Source organism: Juglans regia, chromosome 16, assembly GCF_001411555.2.
Source record: "Juglans regia cultivar Chandler chromosome 16, Walnut 2.0, whole genome shotgun sequence".
NCBI classification, from domain to species: Eukaryota; Viridiplantae; Streptophyta; class Magnoliopsida; order Fagales; family Juglandaceae; genus Juglans; species Juglans regia.
Window position 1 is genome coordinate 1855877 of NC_049916.1, and position 26392 is coordinate 1882268.

A 26392-nucleotide genomic window follows, 5' to 3' on the forward strand; every position below is an offset into this window, starting at 1 on the left:
TTTTACTTTGAAGGTGTGCTGCATGAAAAATAAAAAATGTTGTATCTATCCATGCATGCCTTTTTGGGTGTCCACAAGTAATGTTATTTACTTTCATGGGCTTGCATAAGAGAGAATAGGCATATTTTAAATATGGTGAAGATTGTCTACCTAGAGCCCGAATTTTAGGACACCCAAAACTTGGCATTTTCTTCCACTTTAGCAAAACACAAAACAACACCCTAGCCTAAATTGACAATGTTGTTAGCCGTTCAACTTCATTAAGACACGCCTAGTTCCTCTCAAAGCATTTAAGATGCTTAAGGATCATGGAATCCATATATGGTTGGAGTTCGAACTTCCACCCCCAACTACAAGGGTTATTGACTTTTAAAAAAATGTTTAGAGGAAAAATGCATCTAAGATATAGGCTATATATAGCTACTTAGTTTGGTTTCTATTAAGGAGTTTCAAGGCTCTTGGTCACTTAATTACAAGCCTAATTGAAAATTTTGGCATCTTTTTTTCCCTGAGAAAAACCTGAATTACAAATAAATCTTATCAAAGTATATTTACAAATTAACGTAGTTTGATGGAGTCTTTCAAATTATATTTTTTTAAAATTATAAAGTGAATATGACATCTCATATAAAGTCATGTTAATTTATATATTTTATTTTGTACTTACAATCTATTTTGTTTATCGATCATCTAACACTTCTCCTTTTTCCTTGCATTTTTTATGCTACCTTCTGCGACTGATCGAGTGCCCATATATCTTTAGATCCATTTGTCAATAAAGAGCTTTTAAAATTTTCTTAAAACTGTTTCTAGCTAGGTTGGATAAAATATATCATATCTGAATGTGTTTGGGCGATTATCAGACAGTTTTGTGTCTGCAGGTAACTTTCATATATATTTTTTGTGTCTGGTAAATTTCACACTTTTCTGTAAAAAAACTACCCTTTAGTCATGGCAATTTTATCAATCAACCAGAGAAAATATGGGCCAAATCCAATTCTTTATTTGGTTCCATTGTCCTTATTTGTTTTACTAATTACATGCGCTAGATTAGTCGTAACATGATGTTTTGTTGGGCTTGAAAGCTTATTCATAAAATAAAAATTAGTACAGATTGTCGAGGGATACTATCATAAATGTTGTGAGAGGTACTAAGCATATCTTAAATGTTATGAATTTACTTTCAAGGCCGTGTGCTAGCTGCATGAAAAATAGAAAATGTTGTACGTATCTGCCAATATTGTTGCATGTGAGCCCTTCAACTCTCTTTCACAATATTTAAGATACGCCTAGTAGTTCCTCTCAAAAGATTTATGATTCTTAATAAGGATCATGGAATTCATAGTTGGATCGTTCCAACTTCCAACTTCCAGCCCTCCAACTACTAAGGTTGTTATCTTTTAAAAAAAGGCATCTAAGATATAGCTACTTAATTAGTTGGGTGTCCATTACGAGAATTTAAAGGCTCTTGATCTCAAAACTACTCGCCTAGTTGGACAATTTGGCATCCATTTTCTTTTCTTTTTTCCTGATAAATGCATGAACTAAAAATAAGTCTTATTAGATTTTACTTATAGATTAACATGGTTTTATGGAGTCTGTCAGATTATAAATATGTTTTTATTATAATTAAGTACTGAATATGACATCTATTAATATGAAGTCCTGCTAATTTGTAAATTTAATTTTGTAAAATCTTTTTGTAGGTGATCACAGTCTAACACTTCGATCTCTTTTTTTCCTAGTATTTTTTATGCTACTTTCTGTGATTTAATGCCCAGTTTTGGATATGTTTGACAAATAAAGAGGTTTTAAAAATCTTATTACTCTCGATTAAAACTGTTCATCTAGGTTGGATAAATTGCATATTTGGATGTTTGCATTCAGTTATCAGACAATCTGCATTTATGTGATAACTTTGACAGTTTTGTGTAAAAAACTACCCTTTGGTGGTAGTTTTATCAATATTCAACTAGATAAAATATGGGTCGATCAATCGAATATATCCAATTGATCTTTGGCTTCATTAATGCCCTTTATTTATTAATTTTTAGTTATACGTACTGCTATATTAGTTGTAACATGCATGCAGGTGTTTAATTTGTTGGGCTCCCCAATATCCCTTCATTTATATTCTACCTTTTAGTTTAGTGAAAGCTTATTCATAAAAAAAAGGGGTAAAACGCATAAATGTTGTTAAAGGTATTAATTAAGCGTATTTTGAATGTTATGAATTTACTTTGAAGGTGTGCTCGCTAGCTAGCTCATGCATGAAAAAAAAATAAAAAAATAAAAATGTATTGTTTTTCCATGCCTTTTTTGGTCATGTCTCAATTAGTAATTTTGTTTTGTTTACATGATCCATATATATATAGATTTACTTGAGAAGCCGGAGTATGCATATTTTAAATGTGGTGAAGAAAATGCATGTCTACCTGGAGCCCCAATTTTACGACACCCAAAACCTGGCACTTTTCTCCATGCATGCGCGTTGTGAGCCCCCTGATCAATTCTCTTTCACAACATTTATGATACGCGCGTCTAGTCCATCTCAAAACATTCAAGATGTTTAAATTAAGGATCAACGTAATGATGGGGAGTCCATATATAGTTGGCCAGAGTTCCAACTTCCAACCCCCAACTGTTGTTGTCTTTCAATGAAACGCTTAGCTGAAAAGAGCATCTAAGATATACCAACTCAGTTTGGTATCCATTAAAGAGAGTTTAAAGCTGGCTCTTGATCACATAACTAGCTACTTGCCTAACTGGACATGAATTCGGCATCATTTTTTTTTTTTTTCCAAGAAAATAAATTTTATACAAATTTACAGCTTACGGATTAAAGTGGTTTTGTGGAGTCTGTCAAATTATAAAATTGTTTATTTATTATAAAGTAAATATGAAATATCATATCAAATCATGCTGGTTTGTATTTTTATTTTTGTAAAACTTTTTGTGTCATCTAACGTCCACTTCTCCTTTTCCCTTGCATTTTTTTATGCTACCTACCTTCTGCCACTAAGTGGCTTTCTGTGGATATGTTTGGCAATAAAGAGATTTTGAAAATTTTATTGCTCTCAATTGAAACTGTTCATCTAGGTCGGTTAAATTGCATATATGGATGTGTGCCGACAGTTGGAAAAAGATCAGAGGGAAATTGCATATATGGAAAAGAGTGGAAGTGACGGAAAAATAAGAAAAAAGAGAATGAAGGAGGATTAAGCACACAAATGAAGAATGGTCCCTTTTATTCATCAAGGAGTGGATAAAAGGGATTAGAGAATAAAAGGGATCAAAGATCAAAGACTTGGACAACAAGGAGCCGGCTACTTATTTTTTTGAGGCTTCAGAACGACTAGGGAAGCTCTTGTTTTATCATTTGTACAGTAAATTAAGAGAGATTATGAGAGACTATAAAATGCTCTTATTTATAGTGGACTTGCATCCCAAATGATCCTTAGACATAGGCTTGGTATCGAACTACGTAAATCTGTGTGTCTTGTTTTCTATTTATATTTATTGTATTTAGCTTCTATTTACTATAATGGACGTATGTACAGATACCGTATCACAGCTCTGGATTGCAGTCGTCGGCCCCAAACTATACTAATCAAGGTCCGAATCCACGACTGTGAGTCGGAGATGACTCAATATTTTCCCACTTCAGCCTGTTCTTATAAAACAGACTTCAAGAAATTAAGAAAATGATGTGATTTAGATTATAACAGGAAAAAATACTTTTTTTTTTTTTATAAATTAGCATATATAATACTATTAACTTAATTTCTCTCCTCTCTCACACCTGATCTCTCGCCGTTTATCAATCCATTATTTGCCGGTTGACTTAGCCGGAATCTCCTCCAACAGGCATCATCTTCAAGTAATTAAAGGAAATCTATATTTGCTTTGATTTCACATCTTCATTTTATGCTTTTGAAATTGAAGTTATTACTCTTGCAATATTGGTCGGTCAATTTTGGTTAGAACATTCTTCTTTCAGAAGTTCCTAGCTAGATCTTTCTTTTGAATTACGAGGTGGATAGGTGGGTTAACATTAATTGCTAGGAATCTTATTAATGTTTGTGTACATAACTAGGTAGGTAGTGGATGGATGGATTAATTAGTCAATTGGGAACAATTTTGGGTAGCGTTGATCAGTTCATATAATTAATTAATTCCTTCGTCTCATTGTGCTCCCCATTAATGTGGCTTATATATAAGGATAGTGATAGGGTTATTATCATATTATTACATATCTATTATTCAAATACATTTTAAGTTTTTTTATTTTTTTATTATTCTTTTAAAGTATTTGTTTAGCATCCTTAATTACTAAGAAAAAATTAAAAAAATATATATAATTTTACTAATATACACTTTCTTAATCATTAAGTAAAATTAAAAATTTTAAAAAAAATCAACTACAAAAAAACTAGGAGATGTGTTAAGGACGTGTTTCATTGTCACCACCTCACAATTACCTGCAACTAGAGAGTAGAGAGTTTGGGGGTTCGAGGGAATGCCTCCAATACCTAAGTCAATGACTGAAGATAATAACAATAATACTAATGAATTCGATCCCTTTTACATACCTGGATTCTTTTCTTATATAGAGTCTCTGAATCATTCTGTTGCTTAAGTAATAATAGATATATTTATTATTCAAATTTAAACTTGGAGATGAAGGTTTTTGCTCTAATAGATTGTTATAATAGATGTTCTTCCTTTATCGCCGCTGGGTGGTTACTTAGTCGGTGATGGGAAGTGGCTTGGGCTCTTCTTGGCTTTAACGGGCCCCTTTGGTATTGAGACTTAATTCATGAATAAGGTGAAGGCCCAGGCCTGTACTGTATGGGCAAGAGGAATGTCATTTCCAGTTATCCCACAAAATCTCATTACCTCTGGTGTGATGGGACTTGAATCTAAGCATCGTTTCAATTTTCGAGGTGTGTCATAGCACCATTTCACCTTCATTCTTTGGACACATCAACCATCACCTCACGCACATTCCTATTTAATGCCCATTTTCTATTCATTTTCCCTCCTCTTTCAAACTTCTGCCTCTTTTGCATGCCTGGATTTCAATAAGCCCTTGGCCCCTTATATACGATGAGCTTGGCGTAGGAAAAGCGAAATTGGATAGCTATAATGGCGGTCAAGGAAGCAAGAGGCCATCGTACCAATTTGAAATGATGGACATATCATGTAGAAAAAAAGATAGACATATTTTATAATATTTATTCCTGTTTATATAAATATTTCAAACAATATTAAATGACCAAAAAAATATTGTAGGCCTTATTTATTTAGAGAAAATTTATTTAACACACATTTATTTAACACACCTAGCACACTGAAAACTTTCCACATCAGTAATTAAAATATTTTATTTATTACTCTCACTTGAGTGGATCTTTTTGGTTTGAATTAATAAATTATATCATATCATATTAAGAAATTGCCCTAATTTTGAATATCTTCTGGACTAGCAAGATCTGGCTGTTTGGATATAGATCTCACATCATTTCAGTTTATTTCATCTAATTTTAACTAATAATCTCACTATTATTCATAAATCTTCTCAACTCATCTTATCTCACTATCTAAACAGCACCTCAATCTTTAAACAACATCCTTGATAAGGGCCTTTATTGACTGCAGCATGTCAGACGAGTTTGAGCGATTCCTCTATACCATTACAGAGCTTGTGAGGATCAGAAATCACACTTGGGTCAACAAACAAAAAAAAAAAAAAAAAAAATCTTGTTCACATAACTTTAAAAATGGAGAACCAGTGACTGCAATAGAAACAGGAGAAAAACGTAGAACAAAGCATTAGAATTAGTAAGCCACGGGATTGGACTTCAAAGACTTTTGATTCAATTCATGTGCGCTCAACACATTGACTTTCTGCATTACATATTATTTCGTATTTAAAAAGTTTTCAAGTTTGTTAAATTTGATAGTTTTAAGTGAAAGAGAAAAGAAATAAATATATGAAGCGAGTCCTATATATAATATTTATTATTATTTGTGTGAGTTTTATTGACAGAATTAAGTGCTTAGTAAATGTTATATTGCTGATCACTTGGTGAGTTTATGTCTCACTCACTCACTAACATTAACGACCCTCGTAAAACTTAAAAGAGGATTTCGATCGATCCCACCATGCATAGTGTATTAAACTCTTAGCTCCGGCTCACGATAAAATCAGGTCTAAATTATATATGAGTCAAGCGAAAGTAATGGGATAGATATATTTGCACATTCTATAATATTGCATGCCCATAAAAGAGGAGTGGGATTGAGTAAAATGATAATGAATGTACGTCCAACATATATATTATTTTGTTTTATTTTTAGCAAACGTACATACTCTGTTGTAATACAATAAGTAGTCAGTTAATACGTACCGAAATTATAAGGGAGATGATTCAAATAATAATTGGATGACTTATAGCTAATTTCTTCTTGCAGACCAATCACTTCGGAAATAGCCATATATTCTTATATTGGAGAGTGCTTGGTGTAATATTATAGCAGCAACAACCTGTTATATATCCATGATGTAAACATAATTTATGACATTATTCAGCAGCTTGTCATGCTGATCTCTCTGATGATATACTCATTTTTTTTAATTATAATTTGTACAGGTCTCATGCAGCCCATTTGTAAAAACAGTGAATCCTATCATGAAAAAGTATAAAAAAAATTACTTTTTTTTTAACAAGATCAACCTACTTTTTTACAAAGGGTTTGTGCAAGATTTCCACAATTATGTATGTAAGTGATGATATAATAACTTAGTTACTTATATGGGATTGATGCTTCACTTTTTTTTGGTCCAAAGTATGAATTTGGATATGATTAATTAATCCTTGGTAATAATTTATTTGACAATAACGAGCTTGAGTTATAAAAATGAAGTGTTAGGTATAAGTAGATTGATCGTATGTACGTACATACCTTGGTTTCAAATGTTCTAAATACTAACCCAACACACGTATATGTGTGTGAGGGAGGGCCCAGGCTCGAGGATGTCAAGTTACGGAACCCCAGGCCTAAAGATGAAATCATGTCGGGGGCTAAGAGCCCGAGCCAAAGGACCACGCGCCAAGCCTGTGACCGCAAACCAACTCGGGAAGGACTTTCGGCACCGGGCTCATATATGCCAAGGAGACTATCTCGGGACTCGACAATCTACTAAGCCCTACCATATTGTGCCGAGCAGGACGCCCTACTTCAGCGGACAGCTAGACAAGCCCGATCGTGGTCTCGTTAGGCTCAAGGCACGCCGCATTCAATGTATATGTCAGAAGGCCCAACACGCAATGGCGTACTCGAGAGCACGTAGGACAGCTCAGCCACGACCTAACACCCAACCCTGGCAGAAAGGTGGCAGCAGGTCTGACCTAGCACGACCTGACACAACATAATCTCCCTCGGCCGCCTAAGCCACTGACTGACACACTGTTGCAGCAAGGAATGAATGGTAGCAAGTCTGACTCAAGTACAACCTGACATGCCACAATCACACTCGGTAGTGAAGCCCGAATCAGGTATAAATAGCAGCCATCCCTTCTAAGGGAGGGCTCTCTCTTGAATCCCTTTACTATTCTTTCTAATATTTTGAGTTATTCTCATCATTAGAGGATTATTCACTGACTTTAGTATCGGAGTGACCCTGGACGTCAGCGGAGCCCTTTCTTCCTCTTAGTTGCAAGTGGCATGAGCTTGGTTATTGTGGAAGTGCTCGAGCTGCAAAACACGACATCAACATTGGCACCGTCTGTGAAATTTTTTTTCCATAAAAGCATGTACTATGCATGCCGGCAATGACATGGTCCCAAACTACACAAAGGGGAGACAACGAGGAGGGAACGATGGAAGCAAGACTCACAAGCATGGAGGAAACAGTAAGGAAACTGGCGGAAGAAGCTGGGATGCTACGCCAAGAGAATGCAGCCCTCGGGCGCACCAACGAAGAGCTAGTTTGGGGGGGGGGGAGAACCGAGTGGCAATGAACATGAGGATTCGTGGCGGGTCCCTACGGACGCCTTGGCGGAGGAGGAGAGATGCAAGATGCCCATCCAAATCTGAGAGCTTGGGGATAAATGCGCGGAAATGGCTAAGAAGATAGACACGCCATCCACTGTCGACCAGCTGCTCGTCAGTACCAACATCCCATACAGTGCAGGAGTCATGGCAGTGCCACTTCCCCCCAAGTTCAAGGTCCCCCAGATGGAAATGTACAACTGGTCCAAAGTCCCTAGAGCACCTGGAGGTGTTCAAAGCCCACATGACCCTACATGGTTTTCTAGGAGAAATCGCTTGCCGAGCCTTTCCACTAACATTGAAAGGGGCCGCCTGGACCTGGTTTGGGTCACTGTCATCAACAACAGTAAATATCTTCGAGGAGCTCGTCTCCCTCTTCATGACGCAATTCCTGGCAAGTCGTAAGAGGAGACACCCAACAGCTTATCTCCTAACTGTCAAACAGCGAGATGATGAAAATCTGAAGTCGTATCTCTTGCGGTTCAATCGGGAGCATATAACCACCGACAACCAAGACGAGAAGATCACATTAGCAGCCCTCTTGGGGGGAATCTGACCTCGGAATCCGTTCATGATAGAAATAGCACAAAAGACCCCTACTACGCTAAGGAAGTTCATGGACCAAGCAGATGGGTTCATCAATGCTGAAGATACAATCGAAGCCCTGACTACACCACGACACTTCCAGGTAGAGCAAGCGGATCTGAAGGCGTCAGGCCAATGAGGAGGCAGCTACTTCAGAGGGGGGAAGAGGGGAGCACCAGATACAAAGAGAAAGGGAGAAGCGCTGGCTCTGCCCCAAGGGGGTGCCACGCTCACACAAACATGGTCATGGAAGGGAATCAACGCCCGACCCCCGAAGAGAATACTCGACATAGCACATGAATTACGAGTACCACATGAATAATCAACATAGCACTCGAGACTGCTATGCCCTAAAGAGAATAAGAGAGGAAGACCAGCGTAATCAGACATGCTGGTCAGAGGACTGCGTGGAGGGAGGCGCACGGGTCCCTGGAGGGGTGCGAGCTCAAAAAGGCAGGGAGCAAAGGATGAGACGCGGAGGAGCCCCCAATGGAGAACATACCACTCGGAGAGATCAACATAATCATCAGTGGATATGCCGGAGGCGGAGCCATTTCGTCGGCCCGGAAGGCACATGCCCAAAGGGCACGCTATAAGGAAGTGTTCGCCGTTGAAAGAGATGCAAGCAGGCCACTCCGGCACACTAGAGGCACCACAATAACCTTCGACGAAAGGGATGAAGAAGGCATCCTCCACCTGCATGACGATGCATTGGTGGAAACGATGCAAGTGGCAAACTTTAAAACCCGGATGATCCTAGTCGACAACGGCAGTTCGACCGACATCATGTTCTAAAAAGCCTTTGTCAAGATGGGAATCAATTTGGACCGACTACATCTGGCTCCAATGTCGCTCAAGGGCTTCACGGGAGACCTCGTTCAACCAATGTGAGCCATCACTCTTTCAGTACTGGCAGGGAAGGCGCCCAGGATCGCGGCCACCATGACAGACTTCTTAGTCGTCAAAGCCCCACCTCGTACAATCACATAATAGGGCGCCCCACCCTGAACAGCTTGAAGGCAGTGACGTCCACTTACCACCTCGAAATGAAGTTTCCCACCGACTAGGGGGTGGGCGAAGTCTGCAGCGAGCGGGTCATGGCTTGGGAATGCTACGACCGAGAGTTGAGGCACAAGGTCAAGGTAGTCGCGACAGTAGAAAGGACAGAAGAAGCGCCCAAGCCCGGTTCACCTTCATCCCTGACCGAATGGGATGAAGAAATCCGTGATGAACAGGCCCTTCGGCAAGTAGAACCCAATGAGCCCATGGAGTTGGTTACAGTTGATCAGCAAAGACCAGAACTAAAGGTTTGAGTCAGGACTAAGCTGGACCCGGGGATGAGAACGGCACTGATATCTCTCCTTATCGAACATCGGGACGTGTTCACCTGGAGCCATGAGGATATGTTTGGGATCGACAACTCCATCATTAAGCACTAGCTTTGCATCAATCCAGCGGCTCGGAAAGTCAAGTAGAAACAACGAAGCTTCAGCGTCGAAAAGTATTGGGCGATAGCTGAGGAGGTAGATCGTCTCCAAACGACAGGGTTCATTAGGGAGGTCCATTACTTGGAATGGCCATCTAATTTAGTTTTGGTGAAGAAGGCTAACAAGAAGTGGCGGATATGTGTCAACTTCATCGGCCTGAATAAAACTTGCCCAAAAGACGGCTTCCCCTTACCATTTGTCGACCTAATCGTGGATTCGACGGCGGAGCATCCCCTCCTTAGCTTTATGGATGCCTATTATGGGTATAATTATGGGTATAATCAAATCAGGATGAACCCGGATGACAAAGAGAAGACAGCGTTCGTAACAGACCGAGGCCTCTACTGCTACAAAGCGATGTCGTTTGGCCTCAAGAATGCTGGGGCTACCTACCAAAGACTAATTAACTGAATGTTCAAATAGAAGATCAACCAAAATATGGACGTGTATGTAGACGACCTATTGGTAAAGAGCAAAAAGCCCAGACAACATTTGGCAGATTTACGAGAAGCATTTTCCATCCTTCGGCAATATCAGATGAAGCTGAACCCGTTGAAGTGCCCATTTGGAATGGAGACAGGTAAGTTTCTGGGGTTCATGGTCTCCGAGAGAGGGATTGAGGTTAACCCCAAAAAGGTGGAAACAGTGATAGGAATGCCTTCCCCCCGTAACCTTCATAAAGTCCAGAGGCTGGCCGGGTGAGTAGCAGCCTTGAACCGCTTCATCGCTCGATCAACCGACTGTTGCCTACCCTTCTTCAAAGTCATGAGGAAGGCCCAGAAGTGGAATGAGACCTGTGAAAAAGCCTTTGCCGATTTGAAATTGTACCTAAGTCGCCCCCACTACTAAGCCAGACAAGGCTCGGGGAGACCTTGACGGTGTACCTAGCGGTGTCATTGCATGTTGTATCAGCTGTACTTGTTTGAGAAACGGAAGAAGGGCAGCGGCCCGTCTACTACATGAGCTGGGCCTTCTGCGGAGCAGGGGCAAGGTACCCCAAGACGGAAATGTTAGTATTCACCCTAGTCATCGCAACCAAGAGATTAAGGTTGTATTTCCAGGCCCACACGATGAAAGTGCTCACCAATCTCCCCTTCAAGAAAGTGTTGCAGAAGCTAGACACCTCGGGAAGGCTCGCAAAATAGGTGATTGAGCTAAGTGAATTCGATATGGAGTACCAGCCCCGAGCCGCAATCAAATGACAAGTGTTGGCAGATTTCGTTGCCGAATTCACCAACTTCCCAGAAGAAGTTTCGAGCTATGAGTTATTAATATACTTGTGGTGATTTGGATTAGGTTATGATACTTCTACCATTCGGGTTCAAGGCTTAGATAGTATACTTCAAAAGTTAGATAAGTGGTGCTCCTATGTTAGACTTTGTCAAAAACAAATTATCTGAAATTGAGTTTGTGAAAAACTTGCATATTTTGTTATGAAAATAATCTCGATCATTTTCTACACTACTTTCGAAATTTAAGAAATAAAATGAAATATTTCTTTCATGACTGTTGTATACATGAATATTTTTGATACTCTGTTTCAGTACTGCATAAAAATGTGAATATAAAGTTTGAAACTTTAATATGATTATATGATATTAATCTACTCAGTACTCTATTCTTATATGATATTGCATCTAAAAATCATCTCGTATGACATTCTGTTTTTGTTTCGTACCACCAGTGTAAAATTATGGCCTTTGTTATTATGTTGGTACCATAATCTTTGTTTCTAAGTGCACCTACTTGGGAGACAAAGTGATTTTTTGAGTGGGTCTTTCTTGTATGCACACTCGGCACGCTGAGTTTGAAAATGAGAGATTTCACTTCTGTTTCTGCTCAATCTGTCAAGGGGGTTTACAAACCTTACCATAGGGGTTAAATATGGCATTTGTTATGTTACGATGTTGTTTCAATTAAGCTTATGTCAAACATCTTTTTATATTATTATTATTGTAATGAAATGTTTAGAAAAATATTATTTCTATTTTTTTAGACTGTTTGTTTCTGCATCCTCTAACTGGCTCAAGTTTACACACTAAAACAGGTTCATTGCATATTGCATCGGTGGACTCACCTATTTATCTCTACCATTTTCTTTTTAGATGGTTTGGATGGTTATGACAGTTGGAATAGATGGCACATGACAACATTATAAGAGAAATGTAATATAAGTGCCAGATGGCATAGGTCATGGATTGGTGAAATTTTTGAGACTATGTAGAACTAGCGTTGAGTTTACTTTTATGAGAATGGTTTTTGAGGTATTGATTTAAGAAGATTATTGTATCTAAGTTTTATATTTTATGGATTTCAATTTAGAAGGGACGTCCACCACAGGGTCCAAGGCGTGACAACAGCTTAGTGACTAATTTAAATAATAAAATTAAACAGAAAACAACTTGAAATGATAATTGCTCGATTTGGTTATGCTAGAATCCTAAATTGAAGCTATGTTCCTATTACTGCCGAAACCTTTGAAAATAAGACATAATGATTGCCCACACATTAGCCACAACATGCCAAAAAATTTTGCTTTTTTTTTTTTTTTTAGAAACAAATATTGCTTCATTCAATATCAATATCAATAAGGAGATACAATGAAAATCTTATCCACACAAACACATACAACCCTTAATATTATATAGCAGAACATCCCTCTACATCCATTGCTAGACAATTTAAAATAAAGTCAAGTGGATTGTACCACCATTGAAGTGTATTATTCACAAAGCGTGCATTTCAGGCCATCATGAAGAACATCAAAAGACTAGAAATCAGATGACAAGGTTTGAATCTCCTGAATCATAAGGTTGTAGCTAGACTCTTGTTCTCGGGTTGACCATATAGCTTCCACAATAACAAGTGAATCCCCCACTTGATCCCCCTTGAGGATCAATTGGGAGATCCTCATATGATGAATTATCTGTAAAGCCCCTGAAGGCAGCAAGCGCCTCAGTATCCTCCACCATATAAATGCCTTCTTCCTTTCCTGACATGGCCATAATCATACTACCATTTTCATCTCACAAGACTGCACCCATCCCAGACTGATGCAATTGACTAAAAACAGCCCCATCAAAGTTCAATTTCCACTTTCCACATGGTGGAGGCTTCCAACACAGTGTAGATAAACAATGAGCTCCCTAGCTAATCTTGAATGATATCTTTGATGATCTTGCTGATTCTCAAGGATAATATTATATGAGAATAACTTCTAAGTGGTCAATCCATTAAAGGGTTGAAAACAGCCTACGATGTGCTTCTGACACGTAGCCCACCCATTAGACCCAGAATGGGACCTCACCACACTGAACCCAACTCCCTTAGCCCCTCGAAACCCAGATCATTAGTTGAACCTTGTCTCTCTCTCATTGACGACTTAGAAAATCCCTCGACCCTCAACGTCGTGAACGTCTCTCCCATCGACGTCGTGAACATCTTCCCCATCGACGCCGCGTTCTATGATCATTGACGCCGGATTCCCAAATCCCATTGATGCCACCCTCATGAGCTCCTATCTCCCATCGATTTGGCCCATGCGAAACGTAGCCTTGCCCCTCTCCTTTGGCGTCTCTTTACAAATTACTCCGGTTTTTGTTTTATTGTTATCTCTAAATAACCTGAGCGTTAGACTACCTGCCTAGTGCCTACCTCTGGTCCATGGATTTGTCGGCAGTTCTAACTTTTACCACACCCATATTTCAGAACAATCCCTATAAATTTAAATGTTGCCTAAACCTATTATGCCCATTTCTATAGAAAGTGATCAGAAAATTCAAGAATATATGGCATGTTCTAGATTGTCTTTTAAATTCAAGAAAATTCAAGGTAAAATGCATCTTCAAAACAAACCATGGAGGACAACAGGTGGCTGCGATTGGTGTCGAACTGCATGGTGGTTGTAGGTGGCTGCGTCGAACTGGTTGGCATCGAATTAGGTGGCTCCATCGGGCTGCCTGGCGTTGAACTAGCTGGTGGCGGCGACTAGTGAAGAGCACAACGAGTAACAACAAAGAGGAAGGGAAGGAAAATACGTTTTAGGGTATTTTAGGTAACAATCTAGAATAATGCTACAGAAATGTGCAAACGTCATGTAGTCGTTTTGAAAAAAAATAGATTCCACTCATAAAAAATTAATTTTTTTTTCATGTGAACTCCATATTTATTTATTTTTTTCAAAGCGACTGCACGGTACTTACATACTCACGATTGCAAGTATAATTTATCAACAATCTAATGAAGTCATCGGCCTCGTGGTTTTATTTTGTATAATGTTGAGATGTCAGTTTGTTATCGGGTGCTACTATAAGGCTCAAAACGGTCATAACCACTCTAAAGCGGAACTGATATTATACTACTCATTGAAAAATCGTATAAATCCACGATATTAGGTCTCGTTTGTTTTTAGAAAATATCTCATATCATCTAATCATTACAATTTTTTCAACTTCCAATACAATATAAAATAAACGATTCAACTTTTTAAATTTTAAAATAAAAATAATATTAAAAGATATATTTTAACAATATTTTATTCAACTTTTTAACTTTAATCTTATCTCATCTCATCTCTGAAAACAAACGAGTCCTAATATCAATGTCTTGCGCAATCTCTGCATATTGGCCGTTTTCAATATATAGTATATTATTGAAAGCAAGTCCACATTCAGCTGATTCCCATCCAATATTTCCAACCATGCATGGCTTTATCCATGATCCCTCCCGTTGATCTCAACGTGATTAGCATACATCTCTTTTTATTACCAATAAAAATTAATACATCTTGTCATTATTAAAAAAATAATTTCGTTATAAATAACAAAACATTTATATTAAATCAATTAGCTTGTATGATGTGTTCCATTTTCATTTCTCCTCTTCACAAACTCCAGTAATTAATTAATTCTTTTTTTTTTCGTCCACTATATATAGAAAGTCAATTACGAGGCAGTAAATAATATTGCTACGCGCGCATGAGACGACATGAATTGTAGCTTTTGACAAAAAGAAAATCCCTTTGTACGTACCAATTAATCCTCCTCCTGATCTTAGACAATATGCTTGATAAGTCCTTTTCTCACTACTGCATCTCGAATGAGTTTGAGCGATTCCTCCAAATCGTCGCAGAGCAGGTGAGGATCAGGAATCACACTTGGATCAACTGACAAAGCAATGGTCATCTTATTCATGTAACTTTGGAAATGGAAAGTCAGTGCCTGCAATAGCATATTCTTTTGTTCGATTAGTTTTCTTTTGAGGAAACGTGATATTGATCTGTTGTTGTCAGTTTATACAGAAGTAAGGGACACGATTCTATTAGAATTGGATCATGACTTACATGTGGATGCCCATAAACATAAGGAGCAAGGTAAGCCATTGGATGGCCATAAAAGCTAATTTCTTCCTGCGGGCCAACCAAGCCGGAAATGGCCATTGTTGTGTTGAAGATTGCTCTGTGCGTTATGGCAGCAGCAACCTGTTAAATATCCATGTAAACATAATCTATGAAATTATTCAGCAGCTCTGATGATAAACATTTTCTGCATTAATGTTACATTCCCTATCCACAATTATAAGACAATGGCTTTGCTTCATTTTGTTTATCTGCGTATAAATTTTAATGTGATTAATTCCTTGGTAATAATTTCTTTCAGTACACTAGCGATCAGCTGGAGTTATGTGAAGTTAGAAACTAAGTACTAGTTCTAATTAAGGAGATAAAGTGCATGCATACGTACCTTGGCTCCAAATGTTCTGAGTACTAACTCAGCACACGAATATGTGCATATAGCTTCACGTGAGAGCTTTTTTCTGTCAATGGCGGCCTTAGCTTGTCGAACATACTCCAATGGGTCATCTTGCAAAGCAATGCTCAAGGGAAGGAGCAAGTATCCGATCAAATTGCCCCACCTGGTCTTCGACCCCTTGGCCATCATATCAGCCAGATCCTGTTTAATTGACAGCATTACTACACGAGAAACATTGGCGTGGAATATTTCGATCAAAACTCGTCAAATTTATATCTGAGATAATATACAGTTAAATTATCTGATAAAATATAAACTAAATAATTCAATGCATATCTTTCTATGATCAGCTTCCACTTTTGGAATGATCGATGATTTAGATTTTTGGGTTTATCAATCATTGTAGTGAGGCATATTGGGATGTGATATTCTTCAAACAATAATGAAAGATAATTTACCTGGATTCCTACAGTTTTTCGTAGATTGACAAGAATGGTTGCCCTAAAGTGGGTACCTTTTGGAATATTGGTTTTCCTCTGCTTCACTTGCCCATCTTTCTGCTCCTCACCTGCTGAGTGAATCTATACATGAATCAGGGAAGATTATAAAGCATTGTAGTTGGTTTACTATATATAAAATGTTGAGGCAGTCATGTACATGCATTTGGTTTATGATAATATAATACTCATCATTGGACCAACTAAAGTGTATTAGTACTGAATTGGGGGATTACTATGATCAAATCCCACATCTAGACCTGATATGTGTTGATTGGGAAAAACAAGATTCAAGAGATTCTTCTTGGGCTTGGATAACCAGAAACAATGAGAAGAGAATTTACAGGATCGATGTTATTGCTGACTAAGAACTGAAAAAAACAATGATCCAAGACATGCAATACCAAATAAATTTCTGCCTATCAATCACAAAATGACATTTGCTTTTTCACTATTCTCAATGGACTATATAAGTTTTGAGTAATGCTAAATACAGTCATATGTTATGCAAGCGCTGCGCACTCATTTTGAAAAAGAGTAAGGTCCACTCCTAAAAAAATTAATTTTTTCATGTGAGTTTCATATTTACTCATTTTTTTTCAAAATGAGTATACGGCGACGCTTACATACTCTATGACTGTATATATCATTTCTCAAAAATAAATATGACATTAAATAATTAGCAAATAAGTAAAAACAATAAAAAAGAAACTTTCAAAATATTTGATGCCACATCAGAAGATCTATAATGAAAGGATGATGATGACTAAGAGCATAATAAACAACATTACTCAATTGTCAATCTTAAACATGATATCACAGTATAATCATCTATATATGGAAGTGATGGAAATTAACTTACCGTATCTACGGTTCAGATATCTGGAAAGGCCAGCTTGAGTTACTCCAACAACTACATCATTGACAGTCTACAAAATACATCCACACCAAAATTAAAAGGAAAAAAGCTTCATATATGATTGTATAAAGAAGGTGCATAAACAAATGCCTATCAACTATATATATAAGCATCATGTGCTTGAAGCAATCTTACAACAGAATGACTTATAATATAGCCTTTGCATGGTTTTGGAGAGACAATATTGCATGGGTTGTCCTTACTTTGTGATAAAAGGATTCAAAGTAGATTCTAACTCTTATAGGTTTATATACGTGTGTGTGTGTATATTATGAAAATATTATTGAAATTAGTAATGTTACATACAATCGTAGAATGCGCAAGCACCATGCAATTGCTTTAAAAAAGAGTGGGATATACTATTAAAAAATTCATTTCTTTTAACGTGAATTTTGTATTTATTCACTTTTTTTAAAGTGATTATACGATATTTTTGTATTCACGACTGCAACTATCATTTTTCTATCTAAATTTAAGTAATAGAAGTTATTTAATTTAAGTAAATAAAAAGTAGATTCTAACTTGGTCAGCGACGACGAGCAATCATTTATGACTAAACTGTTCCTATATATTGGATGGTGCCGAAAGATTTGGAATTTAAGACATAAGAGTTGCCCACACGTTAGCCAGAAGGTGCCAAATTTTTTGTTGAAATTCCAAGTAGATGAGCCAAATTTTGGACGAAAAAAATGACGAATCATGTAACGGCTTAGCTATTATGGCCAAGGAAACGTCTGGACGCTACATATGTGGCCAGTCAACTTTGGCTAACAGTACTATAAATTTTTAAAGATACAAAAGTCGATCTTTTCTAATAAAAGTTATTTAAATGGAAAAATATCTTATATTTAAATCAGAAAAGAGTACCATTCTTCCTTATTTTACCAAAATACTATTTTACATAATTTAATAAAATAATATTTATTAATACAAACAAAAATAATTTCATCTAGACATTTAAGTAAAAAACACTTAAAATGGGAAACTATCACATCTTAATTAATGGGTAAATGAAAATAATACTGTCATAAAAATTAAAAACTATAATTCTCTGAAAAATACGGATTTGAAAATATAAAATTATAGGAAAATGTTTTCGAGTCCACGTTCCAAAGATGAAAAGTCATATTAGACCCGTTTGACTACATAAACACTTTTAACTTATTTCATATCATCTCATTTTATCATTATAATTTTTTTAAATTTTTATATAAAATATAATAAATAATTGAATTTTTTAAATCTTAAAATAATAATAATATAAAAAATAATATTTTAAAAATATTTTATTTAATTTATCCAAAATTATCTCATTTTATCTCGTCTCATTGTCGAAACCAACTCTTAATCTCTTCTATTTACCGGTAGGCCCCAAAAAAGGGAGGACTTAATTTGAAAAATTAAAAAAAGATTTCCATGGTCCCACTGCTACATTCCAAAGCAAACTAAAATTGAAATGAAAATCTGTCCCATTCAGGTGACAATCGATCGAGCTTTTGTTGGCTTGAATAAAGAAAGAAAATATATTTCGCCACTAATTAAATAAAAATAATAATTTTAACCTGAATAAATAAATAAAAATGGGTTGTTGTGAATCGACATACATACCGTGTTCATTGCATTCTTCACGAGCTTTATGTCGTCCAAACTGACCGTCCGATGTACGAATTTCTTGATGTTCAGCTCAACCCCAGGTGCACCTTTGATTGGAGTTTTCATGTCTTTTAGAAATAAAATGGTCGCCGCAATCAATAAGATATCCACCACAGTGTTCCAAATCAACCTTAAAAACAACCAAAATGCTAAAAGGAACCACCAAAACCCGTTCGAATTAGTTGAACTTGCACGGTTTTTGGCTGGAATAGTAGGCAATGCTTCAGGGTCAGAGGTTTTTCTCGTACAAGCTAGGAGAAGAGATATTAGAGATGCACCGTCCCCCATTGAGTGGTGGATCCGAAAAATCCCAACAGCCTCTGCATCTGAGGTTTTGATGTTGAGAAGGTGAATTTCCCATAATGGTTTGGAGAGGTCTAAGGGAGTTCTTGTGAGATTTGACACATAGTCTTCCACAAATCTGTCTGGAAAATCTATGTTGGAATCCAATTCAGGAACAATAACATGATCCTCCATATTTACTTTCGTTTGACTCCATTTTTGCTTTCTGCAGTACTTGCTGCCATCAACGACCTTTTGTTTTACAAGAAATGGAAAACGTATGTTAAAATCTTTAAATAAAAATTAATGCAAATGGCACACCTTGCTGACTATCAGGGACAGAAAGAATTCTTTTTGTTGTTATACTTGAAAAGGGGAGTGTTTCTCGGTTTCAGTATCAGTAAAGTTTTTGTGAGAATCAAAATAAGGAACTGTTGGTGGTCATGCCAATCTCATGGTGCGATGTGAAGGGGGTGGGTACCCAGAATGCCACTTCCCATGAAAGTACCTACCTTTATTTTTTGTGGCCCAATTACCTTATTATTAATTTGGCTTTCTTTTTTGTTTCCTTTATACTCCAGAAATTAAAAAGCTTTTGATTTGGTTGCAACCAAAGTGGACTGTTCAAAACCGATTTGAGATTAGTCATTTGTGGAGGATTTCCAGCTCAATGGGAGTGGGAGGTATCAAAGTTTTTATTGGATTGTGGAAACTTTGGTGATGTTCTTTCTGAATGCAAGTTCATGTTCAATTGGGCCAAATGGCCTCAAAGTATTTGAGGGGAAAAATAAAAGAAAAGGTATTGGTTTTATGGTATTCAAGAAAACTAAACCATGGTTTTTGACCAAGACCCACAAGAGAGAGAGACAAAGATAATTTTAAAAAAAATAATAATAAATAAAATTAAAAAAAAAAAAAAAAACAGAGGAACCCAGCAAAGAAGAAGATCATGAGAATAGAGAAGAAATACGATAATTTTCTTACCAACTTGCTGGAGAATCTAGGATGCTTGAGCAAAGTAAGTTCCAAACCAGCTTTAACAACGGTAGGATTGATTGGCGTCTTGCAACCGATGATGGCGATGATATAACAGTTGAAGCGTGGCGCATGAAACAACCGAGCTGCTGGACTTAACGCCACCTCACGATTGCTTGATGATGCCTTACCATCGCCCATCAGCATCATCTTGCTTCTCCAATCCCCTCCCTCTCTCTTCTTTGCGGAGGATTTTGTTTTTGTTTTCGTTTCAAAAAGCCCTCAAAAACTGTTCGTCTTCTCCTGCTCAGACCTCAGTTGTGGGTATTAATACATGTGGGCTTGAATTCGTCTAAAATGGGGGTAAGATAGTGAGTATAGTCAAACATAAAAGGGCTCTTTGACAGAGGGTAAATGATCTGCCTGCTTTAGAATAAAGAAATGTCTGGAACGACACTTAACTTTCCTAGAAAATATAAGAGGGTTAAATGTATGCAAGCTAGCCTTCCCTCATTTTTTTAACACACCGCAACTTGGCCTAATTTGACAGTTTGGTATCCCCAACTTTTTTTTTTTTTCCTTCACGATACCATCTGCCACTGAGTGCTTTTCCCATCGTTGCCATATAAAATAACAAAAGTAATAGAGATACATTTCTTTTTATAATCTTTTATTTAACTATATTTTAAATGATGAACATTTTTATAAAATAATTTATAAAAGTAACATTAGTAGACTCAATAAAGTTTGGCTAAAATTTTGTTAGATAATTCACTTCTATAAATTTAGCAAGCCACTTTTCAATAACATCAAATAACAGACTCTCCAAATCTATCACTATTATATTAAAATATTGATTTTAACTTTTTCATTTATTTTAATTCTAATTGTAATTTAAATATTTATTCATTATTAAAAAGTACATATTAATTTTCTAACGTTCATATTATTTCTAACGAATATAATTTTGGAACAATTTTTTTTTTTTACATCAGTTATATTCTTTCAACGGATATATATTTTTCAACAGTTATATTCTTTCTATAGTATTTTTGCAAGGGAGGAACAGCAGACAGCGGAAAATGAATTATTTATGGTGAAAATAATATTTAGCCAACCCAAGGAGCTGACCAGATTTGGCCAATAAGTAAATCTTGGACTAAAATTATTGTTTATTTATTGAGTCCATTATAGTGAACTTTTGTGCAACCTAACAAAACTTTAGCCAAAATTTAGCTAAATTGAGTCCATTACTAGTGCTTTAAATAGTAATAAAAAAATATTGTACATGTATCATTACTCTATAATTAATGGTGACAAAGTTCCCTAGATATAAATTAAATAATGGTGCTTTTTACTTATTTAATCTTCTATGATAGAAAAAAAAAAAATGGCAGATTAGCTGCTTTTCTATGCATTACATTTACTTAACTTCAACTTTATATTTTATATGCAAAGATGATAAAATTTTGTTTGTAAGATTCAAATTTTAAGATTTTTTTTTTAAATTAAATTATGTCATGTAAATATTTTACTATTTATGTTATTTAGATTGATTTATAAATATATTTTTTTCAACTAAATTAGATTATTTGGCAATGATAAGAAAAAAAAAATTAAAAAACTCCTGTATAGAATTAAGGAAGGGTAGTGATAGGGTTACTACCCATCTACTACTTATAATGTATTTATTTTTTTAACATTTTTTTTAAGTATTTTTTTAATATCTTTAATCATTAAGAAAAAAAATTTTAAATATATATATAATTTCATTAATAGTCACTTCTTTAATTATTAAGTAAAATTAAAAATTAAAAAAAATTAAATATAAAAAAAATAATAAATGAATAGTAACCTATCATTTTCCATTAAGAAAAGGATCGGGGTTGGGTTCACCTAGATTTTGTTTACGATCCACACCCTTTTCGCTGTACAATATTAATATTTCGCTGTACAATACAAGCTTTGTTTAGTATAAACTATGATAGATTAATTATGTGAACGTGTGTGGGTGCACACGTAGGTACACATGGCCATGTGAGACGCAACTTGCATACCAAATTCAATAATAATTATATTCTTATTCCAAAATATCAAACTAGCTAGTTAGTTATAGACAGATATTTGAAAGTTGCATCTTTCCTCCTCCTTTTTTATGATTTTTATCCATATTTTTTTTACAAGCAGTAGTGTTGTACTTACAGTTTTATTTATAAAAAATTTACAAGACTTATTTTATTAATTTTATTTTTAAATTTCAAATTTTATAATTTTCAACAGTTTTTATAAATATTTTTTAATGATAGATTTGGATAGACAGTTCAATTGAGATGAGATATTTTGAATAATAATGAGTTTTTTGAGTTAATATGAGATGAGATAATTTATAAAAAAAAAAATGTATGTTTAGATAATGAGATGAGATGAGATAGTTTTGACTTTTTGGAATTTGAAAAAAGTGTGAGTCCCACTATTTTATAGAGTATCTGAATTGTGCACTGTTTATATACTGTCTATGCACTATTCATGTCAATTTTTATTATTTTATACTGTTTATTTAAGTAGATGTTTTTAAAATTTAAGAAATGAAATATTATATTTAGATAGCCAAAATTATTGTACAATACAACTCTAGATAAGATATTTTCATCTGAACTGACTATATAATTAGTATTTCTCTTTATCTTTTTACAATGTATATCTGTAGATAAGATAAAGCCCATAAGCTTTGCTTGCTTCAATGTGAAGGGTCACTACCCAGCACTTACAACCTTTTGCTGGACATTTGTCGATACTGTGGGCTTGCAAGATACCTGGGCTCTTTTTTCAAACTCAAAACTCATGCACCTAGTACGTACTTTATGTAAAATCTAATTTCTGAAATTTTTGCTTTGGTTTTTCTGAAAAATAAAATTAACAATTTTAAACTTTAAAATAAGATAAATCCGGATACCAGAGCTTTTATAAAATTCTCTATAAGGAAACATGAACTGTTAGGTTGCGTTTGAATAGTAAAGTAATTTATGTGAATAGTAACAAAAAGTAATTTAAAATAAATAAAAAGTAATAATAAAATAATAAATAATAATAAAATATTGAAAACCAAATAAAAAGAGCACAACAACTCAAAATACATCCAAGTAGTCTGTTTTTGGTTAGTAAAAGTAAAACAATATTTTACGACAAGTAGCCAATCTGTTTATATGATTAGTTTTGAGAGTTGCAATTAATAACATAATAATGAGTCAAATTTTAACGCAATAAGTTCGGTAAAGACATTTCTACCCTAACCCACAACTAGTAATTTTAGGGTGATTCCATGCATATACATGTCACATTAATGTACCTAGCTAGTTAGTAAATGATAAATATTATTTTATATTTTATCGTTCAAAAATATGACACATTAATAAATGTCATGATTGTAAATAATAAAATGAAAAATAAAAAATTAAATTAAATATAGACATAAAAATAGAAAGTAGAGGCGGTTTCTATTAAGAATATAGTATTAATAAGTAATGATGCTAAGAAGAAAGATGGAATTATGTCCAATCAAATTACGGATAAGAGGTACTTTATATCTTCAAGTAATTATCACAAGAATGTATTGATTACGCAAACTTATAGCACAGAAATAAAATATTACAAACAAAGCTGGATCTTAGTTACAAGATATTTCCGAAAACCCAAAAAAGAGAGATAAGCATACTTCCTGGCCAGCTGTTCCAATTTTGGCAAGGCCATCTGTAGGGAAGTTTCCTTCCCTGTAGATGTGCTTTATTTCAAGAGATAAAAGTTAAAATAAAATTATATTGAATTAGTTAAAGAGATAAATTGACAGTTTTAAGTAATAATAAATGGAAGAATTTTTTTAAATTTAAAGGGTTACTATTTATCAATTAAATCTATTTTTTATTCAATTTTAATCTCTAACTTTCTTTTTTATTCACTTTTAATATCTAACCATTTTGTAATAATAATGTAAGAATCAAATTAAATTACTAATTAACATATGATCAGTATAATTATAAAATATAAAAAAATATATATTATTATTAAAAAAATAATATTATATTATTATTTTGATGAATTTAATGGCTAATTCAATGTGAGGTTATGGCTAGAGAGGTTTTGGATTTATAGAAAACATGTACTTTTTATTAAATTTTAGATATGACTTTGATGAATTCAATGACAATGCTTTTAGTGCAAAAAACTTTATATCCGTACCGAAGTAAAAAGGAAAAAAAGTTAAATATATTAGATTTTGCAAGTTCTTTGCGCACGAATCCCATCTAGCGTGTACAAAAAATAAAACAGGGTATCTTATTCAAAACTTAGGAGTGGCATTTTGGGGGCACTTCAAAACTGAGAAACAATTCGAAATTGAGAAGGGTGCTTTGTGGGATTTAGAAAAAACAAACGATCACTCATCTGCCAGCAATCAGGAATTGTTAAGGATTTCTCCATATTACATGTGGGTGATCCAATTGGTCTGTTCTTGCTCTGTTCAAATGGAACATTGAAGTGACTTTCATACTCATGAGACTCCATGAAATAAATAAATTCACCATCCTGGGGCTGATAAATTGTGGTGTCTTTGTAGTATGGCTTCTAAAACTGTTTGACAACTTTCTCTCAAAGCAATGTCCTGATAAATTATGTGAATCTTGGCTTATATGAGGGACCATATGATGATGGCATTGGTAGAACTCATTTTGAATATTTACAGGAGAGACTTCAAAAAGTTTTGGAAACCTTGGAGTTAGAGGGTTGAGTTGGCCAAGATGTGATTGTATAGGCTCTATTAGTACTTATGCATCTTCATCTTTGTTGACCACCATCAAATTCTTCCCCATCATCTTGGGTGAGCATTAACAAGGCTACTTAGAGAGAGAGAGGAAAAATAGTTGATGGGCATCTAACATCATTCTTTCCCGGATCTCATGTGAGTGGCGGTGAAGAGAGAGTAGCCGAATGCTTAACACAAAATGGAAAAAAAATAGAGAAAATAGGATTCAAGCAAAGAAGTAAATGAGAAGAAACTTTTGTTCTCGTGTATTGAATTGAATGAATCAAATCTGTACATATTAAGGAAATTAAATATAGCCTTCTACCTCTACCTTAACTATAAAAAACTAAAATAACTAACTATACAGCTCAATAATAAAGACAAAATAGCAAAACAGAAATAGAAGAAAAATAATATTGTAGAATCTACTAGTATCTTAGCCTTTATCTCGTGTGTATGCTGTAGTGGATGCACGACTTGTAGCATGACTTGCAGCTTGAGCTGTAGGCTACAATACCCTCCCACAAGATGGAGAATGGAGGTTGAAAATTCTCATCTTGAGCAAATGAGAATGAAAAAGTGATGATGTCAGAGCTTGAGTAAGCAGATCACCTCGTTGGAGGTGGCTAGGAACATGAGTTGTGGAAATGGAGCCTTCAAGGATTTTGTATCTAATCACATGGTAGTCCAATTCAATGTGTTTGGTGCATTTGGGGAAGACAGAGTTTGCTGCAATATGCAAATCAGCAAGAATGAATCGAATCCAGGTGAGTTCAGAAAATGTGGCAACCATTACTCTATACTCAGCTTTAGATGAGGAACAAGACACAACAATCTGCTTTTTGGACTTCTAACAGATTAAAGAGTGACCCAAAAACACACAATATCCAGTAACTGACTTGTGGGTGTCAGGGCATGATGCGCAATCAGAATCACAATATACAATCAATTGTAATTCAGAGGAAAGAGACAATAAGAGGCCTTGACTAGGTGCAGCCTTGATGTATTTTAAGACTTTATAAGCAGCAGCTAAATGAATTGTAGTAGGCTTATCCACAAACTGACTAAGAGTTTGAATTGGATAGCTAATGTCTGGATGAGTGATGGTCAAGTATAATAACTTGCCAATGAGTCTACAATACATAGAGGGATTAGTGAGAGGCATACCATCATCCTTGTTGAATTTTAGATTTTGTTCCATGAGAATCTTTGTAGGTTTTGACCCTAAAACACCAGAATCAACAAGAATATCTAGTGCATATTTTCGTTGGCAGATATGAATCCCTTTTTGGTGATTGAGCCACTTCAATCCCAAAGAAGTATCTCAAAGTCCCAAGATCTTTGATTTTAAACTTGTCATATAAACAATTCTTGATGGCAGTTATAGAATC

General features: G+C 35.3%; 1 protein-coding gene across 3 annotated transcripts; it reads right to left on the reverse strand.

The window, feature by feature from the left end:
* Positions 1 to 13961: 13961 nt before the first annotated feature.
* On the reverse strand, positions 13962 to 20553 carry LOC108981465 (O-acyltransferase WSD1-like). 3 transcript variants are annotated; one of them, XM_018952649.2, is made up of 8 exons: positions 20216 to 20553; positions 18905 to 19483; positions 17240 to 17306; positions 16339 to 16451; positions 15872 to 16081; positions 15472 to 15609; positions 15161 to 15349; positions 13962 to 14117 (listed from the first exon to the last, which is right to left on the reverse strand). In XM_018952649.2, exons 1-7 carry the CDS (start codon positions 20414 to 20416, stop codon positions 15182 to 15184), a joined length of 1476 nt encoding a protein of 491 aa, XP_018808194.1. In that variant the 5' UTR covers positions 20417 to 20553; the 3' UTR covers positions 13962 to 14117; positions 15161 to 15181. The 3 variants fall into 3 exon arrangements, with proteins under 3 accessions (XP_018808194.1, XP_035542212.1, XP_018808195.1); XM_035686319.1 differs by lacking the exon at positions 13962 to 14117 and having other exon boundaries at positions 14985 to 15349; positions 16339 to 16448; XM_018952650.2 differs by lacking the exon at positions 13962 to 14117 and having other exon boundaries at positions 14985 to 15349.
* Between the last annotated feature and the right edge of the window lie 5839 nt (positions 20554 to 26392).

Excerpts from the sequence above, each read along its gene's own strand:
- LOC108981465 (XM_018952649.2), bottom strand. The coding sequence starts at position 20,416 with ATGATGCTGATGGGCGATGGTAAGGCATCATCAAGCAATCGTGAGGTG. Across the intron at positions 16,082-16,338 it reads GAAAAACTGTAGGAATCCAG|GATCTGGCTGATATGATGGC; the intron begins GTAAATTATCTT and ends TCAATTAAACAG. Across the intron at positions 15,350-15,471 it reads ATGTTTATGGGCATCCACAT|GCACTGACTTTCCATTTCCA; the intron begins GTAAGTCATGAT and ends ATGCTATTGCAG.